At 54.4% G+C, this 11,467-nt stretch overlaps 1 protein-coding gene across 6 annotated transcripts in view; it reads left to right on the top strand.

Annotated features, from left to right (window-relative positions):
* The window catches only part of Scn5a (sodium voltage-gated channel alpha subunit 5), an 81,763-nt gene extending 76,261 nt beyond the window's left edge, over positions 1-5,502 (top strand). For all 6 annotated transcript variants that reach the window (XM_026779074.1, XM_026779072.1, XM_005348090.3 and 3 more), the window contains one exon: positions 2,000-5,502. In XM_026779074.1, coding sequence (XP_026634875.1) covers positions 2,000-3,237 — 1,238 coding nt within the window. In that variant the 3' untranslated portion in view covers positions 3,238-5,502. The remainder of the gene's footprint in view (positions 1-1,999) is intronic.
* Positions 5,503-11,467: the final 5,965 nt, after the last annotated feature.

The raw sequence follows: 11,467 nt of genomic DNA, 5'->3' as shown, positions 1-11,467 counted from the left end.
AGCTGTACACATCATTCTGAATAGAACTTCTCTGGGAGAGTGCATTCAAGCCAAAGTGGCCAACCTGAAGACAGCCCATACTCCATCCTGACCCTTCTCTCCCTGGGACACAGCTATGTGAACTCTTTAGGGTTGAGGCTAGGAGAAGGAGCGGCCACTGTAGAGACTCCCCTACCCTCCAGACAGAGGCTTACAACCAGGCTGAAGGAAGAAGAGGCAAGCCGATTCCCTAAGAATGAGAGGTAGATTGCCTGATAGTGTAGGAGACATAGATCATTCCTTCATCCTACAGTCTGACTTGTGTGCTAAGTCCCGAGGAGGAACAACACAGGACAAGAGCATGACAGACAAGGCCCTCACCATGTCTGTTCAGCCCCAGAACCCAAATTCTTGTGACAGCTTTAATGAGATATGATTCATGTACTATAAAATTCACAGAAGGTTAACTTAAAATTCACTTGATGGAGAACATTCTGTGGATGGATTTCAGTGCCATTAGGCACTGCTTCACACCAGGGATATGTTCTGGAAAACATGTCATTAGGCAGTTTCATCATTGCGTGAGCATCACAGAATTTGTCTAACACAAAGACAGCCACAAGGTCACTGGGCAGTACAATCCTGTAGGACCATTGTTACGCTGTGGCCTACACTGGCTTGACAACTGTCATATGGAACATGATTGTCACCAAACTGAGCAACCATTCCTCTATGTAGTACTAGACAACCCCCAAGAGAGACTCTCACCACTGGTAACCCCTCTCCACGTCCACTGTCCTTCCACGCCTGGCAACCACTAATCTAAAATATTCAAGAATTATCAAACCATTTTCCAAAATGGTTGCACCATTTCACATACTCAGCGTTGGTGATGGGAACTCCCATTAATCCACCTCCTCACCGGCACACACGACGGCCTTTTACGGTGGCCGCAGCCGTCCTGGAGAGAGTGCTCCTCATTGGAGTTTGTTTCCAATGCCCTGGTGGCTGGTGAAACTGAAAGTCTTCCCTGTGCTCACTAGCCTTCCGCTTGTCTTCCATAGAGAACAGCTGTTCAAAAACTTTGGTTCATTTTAAAAATTAGAGTATTTTATCTTTTTATTGTTGAATTGCAAGAGTGCTTTATCTATTCAACTTTCTAGTCCCTTATCAAATATACAAATCAAAACTATTCCCTCCCTTTCTCCCTTTGTTTTCCTGCCTTTGTGATGTCTGTTGGAGCACGGGTGTTTTAACTTCAATGAAGTCTAATTTTGACCGTATATATTTTCCTTTGTTGCTGGGCTCAGAGTCAAATGCTTGGCCCCCCACTCCATTCCCATGAGTGCACATCTGCCTTTGGAATCACCCTGCCTTTGCCTTTCTGCCATAAATGTCATCTACATCTAAACAAAGGTTAAGACAAGCATCCCTGCTGTGGCAGTGATGGGCAGGCATTTAAAACATGAAGTAGGCTCAGAAATGCCCCAAGGCCCCAGGTGAAGGTAAGGAGGGCAGTGTGCCTCATGGGGTCACAGGGCAGTGTGCCTCAGGGGGCTGCAGGGCAGTGGGCCCCATGAAGCTGCAGGGCAGTGTCTGGATGCATTAAGAGGAAATGGGCTGGGGTAGAGCTGAGATTTTACATCTCCAGTAAGCCTCCAGGAGAGCCCTAGGTTGCTAGTCCTTGGCCCATACTTTAAACCGTGAGGAGCAGAAAGCCTTCAGCTCTGGTTCCTGCTGGGCCGCTGCAGTGCTGAGTGCGTACCCTCTGGCCTCAGAACACATGTAACAGTGTCCCGGCACACCTCCATTGTACAGGTGCGTCCTTACAAGTAGAACAGCGCTGAGAAGCCATCTAGTATAGATCTTCATCTCCTAGATCATAGAGGCAAGCCGAGGCCAAGTCCTAGACTGTCCCATTGACCTGGCCTTCTGTACAGATGCACTTGCCCTGAGTGAACCTGGGCTGGAAGGAAGGTAGAGATACCATGGTGGCCACAGTCTTGCTTGTATCCCACAGGCACTGTCCTCTCTGACATCATCCAGAAGTACTTTTTCTCCCCGACGCTCTTCCGGGTCATCCGTCTGGCCAGAATCGGCCGCATCCTCAGGCTGATCCGAGGAGCCAAGGGGATCCGCACGCTGCTCTTCGCCCTCATGATGTCCCTGCCCGCCCTCTTCAACATTGGGCTCCTGCTCTTCCTCGTCATGTTCATCTACTCCATCTTTGGCATGGCCAACTTCGCCTATGTCAAGTGGGAAGCTGGTATTGACGACATGTTCAACTTCCAGACCTTCGCCAACAGCATGCTGTGCCTTTTCCAGATCACCACATCAGCCGGCTGGGATGGCCTCCTCAGCCCCATCCTCAACACGGGGCCCCCATACTGTGACCCCAATCTGCCCAACAGCAATGGCTCCCGGGGGAACTGTGGGAGCCCGGCGGTGGGCATCCTCTTCTTCACCACCTACATCATCATCTCCTTCCTCATCGTGGTCAACATGTACATCGCCATCATCCTGGAGAACTTCAGTGTGGCCACGGAAGAGAGCACGGAGCCCCTGAGCGAGGATGACTTTGACATGTTCTATGAGATCTGGGAGAAGTTCGACCCCGAGGCCACCCAGTTCATTGAGTATTTGGCCCTGTCTGACTTTGCAGACGCCTTGTCCGAGCCTCTCCGCATCGCCAAGCCCAACCAGATAAGCCTCATCAACATGGACTTGCCCATGGTGAGCGGGGACCGCATCCACTGTATGGATATCCTGTTCGCCTTCACCAAAAGGGTGCTCGGGGAGTCCGGAGAAATGGACGCGCTGAAGATCCAGATGGAGGAGAAATTCATGGCAGCCAATCCTTCCAAGATCTCCTACGAGCCCATCACCACCACCCTCCGGCGGAAGCATGAAGAGGTGTCAGCCACGGTCATCCAGCGAGCCTTCCGGAGGCACCTACTGCAGCGCTCCGTGAAGCATGCTTCCTTCCTCTTCCGCCAGCAGACGGGCAGTGGCCTCTCGGAAGAGGATGCCCCTGAGCGAGAGGGCCTCATTGCCTACATGATGAACGAGAACTTCTCCCGGCGCAGTGGTCCGCCCTCCAGCTCCTCCATCTCCTCCACATCCTTCCCCCCGTCCTACGACAGTGTCACTAGAGCCACCAGTGATAACCTCCCAGTGCGAGCATCGGACTATAGCCGCAGTGAGGATCTCGCTGACTTCCCCCCATCTCCAGATAGGGACCGAGAATCGATAGTGTGAGCCTGGCCCCGATGGCCGTGACACACCCTGTTGAATCATGCCGTACTGGAACGCAGTTAAAACCACTGTCAGCTGAGGCCTTCCTGGCTTTGGACTGTAGAGGTGACAGATGAGCCTTGAGTTGGAGGAACCACAAGGCAGAGTTCTGTGTCTCTGCACTGAAGCCAGGAGCAGCAGAAGGAACCCCTATTGGTAGAGGCCTGTCCCCGGAGGCCTGGCACACCCTTGGAGCCTGTCTGGCCAGGCTCTGAACAGCATCTCTCTCCCAGCCTCTGAGGTGGAATGGAAAACACACTGTCCGTGTTGTGAACAGGCTTTCATAGATTTATTATATTTGATATTTTTTTACTTGAGCAAAGAACACCTTTTTCCATGAACATCTGCAATTCACACTGCCTCTCCTTAACCCTGAACAAGAGTGTCTGCTGAGCTGCCCGGACTCTGCTCTCCAAGCTAAGTGGGATCCAGTGTGGCTTCCTCGGGTCTTCATGCCCCAAGGGAGGAACGTGGTTCCTGTTGTGTGGGCTGAGGAGCCAGGAAGGCCTAAGCCCTTCACTCACACACACGTGTGCACACACTTCACACACTGGGGCCACACACAGGCCACGGGGGCCCAGGAGCCCCTTGGGCAAGTGTGAGCTGCTCCAAGGGAGACAAGTTTTTCTCCCTGGCCCTGAAGCGTGAGCTTCTTCCTGTGGCGCTCACTCTGCATGCGTGCGCGCACGCGTGCGCACACACACACACACACACACACACACACACACACCGTTGTCCCCAGGATCCCATTTTCCTTTCTATTCAGGCTCCACTGAGGTCAGTGCTAAGAAAATTCAAAGCTTCCCGACAAGCAGCCTGGGTCTCAGACGGGTTCTGCTCCTTGTCCCTCTCCTGTAAGAGTATTAATGTTGGAGCCCAAGGATATGAGGAGGGCCAGCCCCACTCACAGCCAGGCACGGAGCTTAGGGAAGAGAAGGTTGCCCACAAGCCAAGGGAAGAGAAGGTTGATCCATGTGGGCCACTGAATTGTGCCCAGCCATGGCAGCTGCACAGCCCATCTGACAAAGGAAGTGGTCTCCATTTCCCAGGCTCCCCTGGGGTCTCTCTGCCTCTGACCGCATATGGAAAGGATTCCCATTGAGGCTCCAGCTCCTCGTCAGACACTGTGGAAGCAGGAGGGCAGCCTGGCCCTGCCTAGAGAAAGGCCCTGGATGGTTCCACGTGGTTCCGTGGGAGGGGACAAGCCATTGATCCTATTGGGGAAGGAGGCAGTGTGGCACTGGGGCTCAGCACAGGGTCTGGACTTGTCTGGACTCAGGATCCCTGAGGGCAGGGGTCTGACCATCCCAGGAGTCTTCCGAGAAGGCTTTTTTTCAGGGAAAAGATAATTTTACTCGTCCAATTATCCCCGTGACCTCTTCAGCTGCTGACAATCCTATTTAGCATATGCAAATCTTTCAATAGAGAGAAACCACTGAGGTGATGCGATTGGCTGGTGGAGCCTGAGCAAGCAGGGGCTCGGCTGCCCAAGTCTAGCTCTCCAGCAGAGCCACCCTCGGCTGGGGGGCACCCACCTCACAGGCCACCTCAGTCTCACCTGCCCACTGCAGGCTGGCTGCTCCTACCTACCTCGCCGAGCTGTCGGAGGGCTGGACGCTCATGGCAGTGCCTGAGGGGGGCACTGAGGGCGAGTCAAGTATTATGTTTCTTTTTGCCACCTCAGTTCCCTTGGTGGCAACCAGCCCCAGCCCCACCCACCCCTGGAGACTTATCCAGTGTCCCCATTGAGTCCCGTGTGGGGAGAGCTGGGTTTTAACTGTCCTGGTGACGCTTCTCTGAGTGGAAATCTTATTTTTGTAGATCTGTGCTTTGCTCTCAAGGCTTGGAGAGATATGTGTCCCTCCTTGGCACCCGTGTCGGGCTGCATAGGCAGGAATGTGGCCTGGGGCTGGCAGGGCTGCCATCCCAGCTGGCCGGAAGGACACTGTGGTTTTGAGTGTGTGGAAAGCCTCGGAGCCTTAAGACAGGTGCCCGGGGCTGGCTGCAAACAGGATGGCCAAGGGTGGGAGCCAGCTAGCCCCAACTCCTTGGCTCAGCACAGTCTCTTTTTCTAGAACGGCACAGCGGTGCGCAGGAGGAGAGAAGAGAGTAGACAGGAGGTGGGAGGGACATGCGTACATGTCAGGTGTTGTCTGAAGTTAACGAGCACTTCTCACCAAGCTTCGTGTATAAATGAAATACATTATTTTTCAAACAAACTAATAAATGGCTTACATGACCTGGTCTGTGCCTGTTCTTGGGCTGGGGTGTAACGGGGTCACCAAGGAAGGGACGAGGCAGCAGAGGGGGGCATCAAGGAAGGGGCGAGGCAGTGGGGGGGCACCAAGGAAGGGGCGAGGCAGCAAAGGGGGGACACCAAGGAAGGGGCGAGGCAGCAAAGGGGGGCACCAAGGAAGGGGCGAGGCAGCAAAGGGGGGCACCAAGGAAGGGGCGAGGCAGCAGAAAGGGGGCACCAAGGAAAGGGTGAGGCAGCAGAGGCTGGAGGGAGCTGTGTGGAGGCCTTGCCCTGAGCAGGTCTGGAGAATGACAGTGGTGGCGGTGAGAGAGCAGTCATTACTCAAGAATGCCTTGAACAGAGGCAGGGATTCAACCAACACAAGTGGGGTGCAGATGGGCAGCACCCCCTCCCAGGAGAAGAGAATACCTTGAGGACCTCCTGCTCTAGGGCACCGTGGAGAGGGGAAACCACACCCTGCAAGTGCCAAGCCAGAGACGGCCTCAGGGCAGGATCCCTGGCTTCTTGGTCCACTCCTCCCTTCATTCTTCTGTCCACTGTGGCTCCATGCTGCCAGCCCACTCTCCACATGCCCATGTGCTTTGCCAGCCTGCAGGACTCCTTGTGGCTAGACTCGGTACGCCCTCTGTCCTGTCTGCAAACTCCTAGCTCTGTGCAGCAGGTCGCCCAAGGAAGTGCTTCCCTCCCCTACCTGGGAACCAGGTTAGTCTGGCCGGCTTCTGTTTCAGAATGTATTAACAGTGGTGAGATGCAGACAGCGTTAAACTCACCGCCTTAACTAACTGTGCAGTTCAGTGGTGGTCAACATCTCGCCAGCCCTCGGCTGTCCACGTTCAGAATGCTCCATTGCGTAGAACCGTGCATGTGTCCGACAAGCCTGCCCTCGGTCCTCCCACACCCCCACACCCCTATCTCTGTGCCTTTAGCGGCCCTTGGGACCTTATAATCAGACCCTTGGGTTGCTAGACTGGGTTTGCTTTTCTCTTTTGTTGTCCTGCCTCCTCCGGGCTCTCAGCTGTGCCTTCCCATCCCTGTGCCCTCCCAGAAAAAGTGGACCATGTGGCTCTGAAGAAGCCAGGACCTCTGTACTGAGCCCCAGCCCGGTGTGTTCAGCAGCCTGCTCTGTGTTTCTAGACCTTCCCGCCAGAACCACCTAGTGCTGAACTCAACCCCTTGCCTCGCCCCAGGTCCATTAATGCCATCTTTAATGCCCACACTGATACCAACACTCCTCGTCCAAGCTTTGGGGCCCCATCTCTTCAGTGGCTCCAAAATTCCACTGCTCAGTTCTCACTTGTCTTCCTTGTTAGTTTAGAGAGTCTGTCTTGCCTCTTGGAGACCACCAAGCATTTCCTTGGCTAACTTCATGCACTCCACATTCTTCCCTCAGTGAGTGACCAGGGTGATATTTCAGTCCAAGACAACTAACCCCGCATAAAGTTGTTCTGTGGCTTCTGTTACCTCTGGATCAAGGGCTCTGGCCCCACTGACCTCTGTAACCACATCTCTCCAGCCCTTAAGGCTCCGGGCTCTTCCTTCCTCACCAGCTGCTGCTCCCTCTACCCAGAACAGCCCTTGCTCTTCTCAGGGTCAGGAGTGTTCTTTAGGAGCCTTCCCTGACATGCCCCAGCTCCCCACCCCACAGGCCCTCATCCTGAAGCTTCCTCTCCAGCTCCCTCTCTACAGATACCTACAGAGTGGTGGGCAGACAGGACCCCTGATGGAACAGAAACCGGTCTCATTGCCCTTTGCTGCAGCTCGCTGTCTCACTCAGTGGGAAGCCCCTCCCTGGGCCCTGGGTGAGAAAAAGCAGAGCCTGTGGCATTTCTGCCTGGGGAACAGTAGACTACCATCACTTTCCTTGGGGTCTCAATCTGGCGTGAGCATGCCCAGTGCTAGGGGCAGAGTGATTGGGTGCCTTCTCCAGACCAGCTGTAGAGTTAGGGGACACTTTTGTGGGCTGTGAGGAGGACCAGGCTGTGCCTTCTGCAGCTTCCCACAAGATGCTCCTTTGTCACGATCCCTGGTGATCTGTGTCCTTAGGTACCCGTGGGACCACCCAGCCCCCTGCCAAGATAATCACCATGTACTTGAGCTTGCCCAGCAAGGCCCTGTCCTCCGTGTCCAACACATCACAGTTCCCCAAGAAGCCTCCTGAAGCCCCCTTCAGAAAGCCTGGGTTTAGGAGGCAGCACACACCTGTCGCCCAGGCCCTTCCTCAAGAGAAGGCCCAGGGTTCTGGACACAGAACACTAATAAGACTCTCCAAAGAACCTGCTCACAGAAACCCTCAGCTCGGCTTTCTCAGACTCTTGTCCACCCTTGACAAGACTAAGGGGTCTGAGTGACATTCCCTTATAAGTGATCCCATGTGAAAGACGATAATCTGCCATCCTGACACTGCTGGTCACCCTTGGTCACCTTCATTGGCTTCCCTCCAGCCAACCAGGGCCTTTCAAAGGGCAGTCCACATCCTAGGCCAGTAGGCCACAACCAGCTTTTTAATCCGCATCAGAACCCAAAGCCCCATGGCATCCTGTGTGGTGGGGACATGTGACTTAGTGGAGCCCGTCTCACATATGTAGAAAGTTCAGGGGAATGTCTGTGTGGTCCCTGCCAGGGGACGGCAAATAAATGCCTCATGAAAATTTCCACAGGACAGAATTTAAAAGAAATACCAGAGGGACTGTAGAGATGGCTGTGTGGTTAGGAGCCGTGACTTCCCAAGGACCTGGATTTGATCCCCAGAACCCACACAGCAGCTCACAACTATCTGTAACTGTAGTATAGTTCCAGGGGATTTTACGCCCTTTTCTGAGCTCTGTGGCACCAGGCACACATGTGGTTCACAGACATACGTCCTGAAAAAGAATGAGAGAAACACCAGGAGTGGGTTCATGTTTTTTCCTCACCACTGAGTCCTGGAGCCCTCCCTCAGACGCTGGGTGTGGAAGGTGGGCACCAACCATAGAGTTTCAGAGAAGAAAAGGAATCTGAGGCTGCTGCCCCACCACAGGGCTATACAGGCCTTCTCTCTCCCACACTCCAGGGATACCCGATACCTCAGGCTAGATCCTCTCTCACTGTTCTTGAAGTCAGGGTTTTGTTTGTTTGTGTGTTTGGGGGGGGTTGTTTTTCGAGACAGGGTTTCCCTGTGTAATAGTCCTAGCTGTCCTGGAACTACCTCTTGTAGATCAGGCTGGCCTCGAACTCACAGGGATTCGCCTGCCTCTGCTTCCTGAGTGCTGGGATTAAAGGCATGAGGCATGCAACACCACAGCCCGGCCGAGTCTGGGGTTCTTAATCTCTTCTATGTGGGGCCTTCCCCAGCTCCCTGAGGTAAGCCTTCACCTGTCTTGGAGAGTGTTGTTGTGGCTGGACCGGGCTGGAGGCTGCAAGAGGAGGCCTGTGCCTACTGAAATGTTACAGCTGTCACCGGGCCAAATGGGGGTGAGGCTGGGGTCTGGGTAGTGGATGACTGTGAGTGGCAGATGCCAGCTCCTGTGTCAAGGGGAAAGGCATGCAGCCGAGAATCTCAGCCCTTGGCAGGGACAGACGTCAGCTCTCACCCCAGGGCCACAGCGTTGGCAGCTGCCCTGCCCCATGCCATCAACCCTCCACCATCAGCCCTGACAGCCACTAGACTCAGTGTCCAGGAGGTGGGGAGGGGCAGGGAGAAATATGCCTGGGCCTTCCTAGAGGCAGAGGCCACAATGAGGGAGGTGACCAAGGGCAAGGCAAGGGTGTGACAGAGATCTTTAATGGACTCAGGGGAACCCCCCAGTGCCTCCCAACCCTGGCTTCTTTCAGGATCTGTGCTGTCACAGCGCCCTGTGCCCTGCCCCCAGTGTTCTGACCAGACTAAAGGCTGCAGCAGACTAAAGGATGTTTGCTCAGCCCTGACTCCAGCCATAGTCCTGGCACCCAGCACAATGAGGTATGAAGTTACTGCAGACTCAGCAGCCTGGCCAATCATAACCTACCGTGTGGCTTCACCTGGCCCACTCCATTTGAGTCCTGCCTGCTCCCAAGGTCTCCAGCTGTCCCCGCCCCAGCAGTACTAACCTCCACTCTGCGTTTTTCTGGAAGAAAGCCAGATACAGGCCTATGCACCCGCAGGGATTCACCTATATCCAAAATGTGAGGAATGAATCTCAGGCTTCCCGTCCCAAACCCTCTTAGGCCACAAGCCTCTGCATTTTCCCAGGGAGACTTTGGGCAGACAGGGTGCTGGGGACTTTGCTCAGAATGACAGAGGGTGACAGCTGCCCAGTTCTCTGAGGTGCAGGGTGTCTTACAGGGGCCTTAAGGCCAAGCAGCCAGCATCAGTCTTCGTGGGTAACCCAAGCCACCTTGGGCAACAGCGGTGAGAGATGAGCCAGCCTGAGCCCAGTACAAGTAACGGCCAGTCTAACAAGCACTTCCTCCCATGCCAGCTCACAGGGCTGGCATCCTGGGCAGCTGCCAGGCACCTGCTGCTGACAAGAAACAACCCACCCGCAGCCTCTGTGGAGAGACAGGCTGGCTCGGATGCCTGAGAAGCATGTGAGGTCTCAGCAGAAGTCCGGATGTGGGCTGGCTGACCAGCAGTGTGTCCTGCCCTATCTGTCCCAACCTGTGCCCAGCGGTATGTGGGGCACTGTGTAATGTCGGTGTGAGCAGAGCAGGGCTAGGCTTGCCTCCAGGATCTGTCTTTAAGGCCATCTCTGCTTGGAAATCATCTGTCCACTACTCACCCTGTCAGGGGAACACCCCTCTTTTGGACAGTCAGAGCCAGCCCCCATCTCCACTGCAGGACCCAAAAGAAGAGGCCAATTTAGCAGGGATCATTGGGCCTCCCGCATCCTGTACCAATCCATCACATTTATAGCCTTCACCCCAGACAGGAGACAAAGAAATGACAAAGCCAATGAGGCCATAAATAAAGTGTAATGGGATAACCAGGATGCACAGCCCATCCCAAGGACAGAGCCAGGAGGGGGGCTGACCTGAGCCTCCATCTGCCTTGACTTCACCCACAGGTCAGCCCCAGGAGACAGTTAAAACCACTGAGTGTCCACCACGGGGATGCCCAGCTGGATTTCCAGCTTCCTAGGCCAAAAACTCTGATGGCATTCGTACCTCCTCTCTTTCCCTCACACCCCACATCCAATCCGGCAGGAAATCCTGTTGGCTCTGCCTTCAGAGCACATCCCAAGTCCAAGCGGTTCTCAACACCTCCGCTGCCACCACAGTGCTCTCCACTCTCCCAGTGGCCTCCTAACGGGCTCTTGTTCCTGGTTGTTAGCCTATCCGTCAGCAGGGGACCAGCTAACACAGCCTTCTCTGCTTATACCCATGCTCGCTGGAACTCTCTAGACCCCCCTCCCCATGGTCATGCATGGTAGGCATGGCTCCCCACCTCCTGCTCGGCCCTTATTGGGCTTCCTATTATAGCCAGCCATACATCTCTCTTGCTGGCTTCCAAAAACCCGTGGCTCAGGCCTCCACACTGGCTGATCCTCTGCCCAGAATGCTTTCCGAGGGACTCAGGCTCATCCACTTCAGTCTCCAAGTCATTTTATAGATTCCATTCTTGTAATGACAATGTGACACAGAGACCATCCTGTCTTCTCCCCTTCTACAGTCCACTGTTTTCAAATTAGATTTCTTTAGAGAGGTATAATTTACACACAATAGAATTCAGCCTTTTTAACATTTCTGCCTTTATGTTGTGTGTGTGTCTGTCTGTCTGTCCGTCTGTCTGTCTGTGTGTTTGTGTGTGTGTGTAGCTGGGTATCTGGAGGTCAGAGGACAACTTGTAGGAGTCAGTTAAACTCACATCATTAGGCTGGAGGCATGCGCCTCTGCTACCCAGCCACCCCCCAGCCCTCACACTCCATGATGGAGGCATGTGCCTCTGCTACCCAGCCACCCCCCAGCCCTCACACTCCATGA

Source organism: Microtus ochrogaster, chromosome 5, assembly GCF_000317375.1.
Source record: "Microtus ochrogaster isolate Prairie Vole_2 chromosome 5, MicOch1.0, whole genome shotgun sequence".
Classification (NCBI taxonomy): Eukaryota; Metazoa; Chordata; class Mammalia; order Rodentia; family Cricetidae; genus Microtus; species Microtus ochrogaster.
This window is presented reverse-complemented; position numbering and strand designations above follow the sequence as displayed.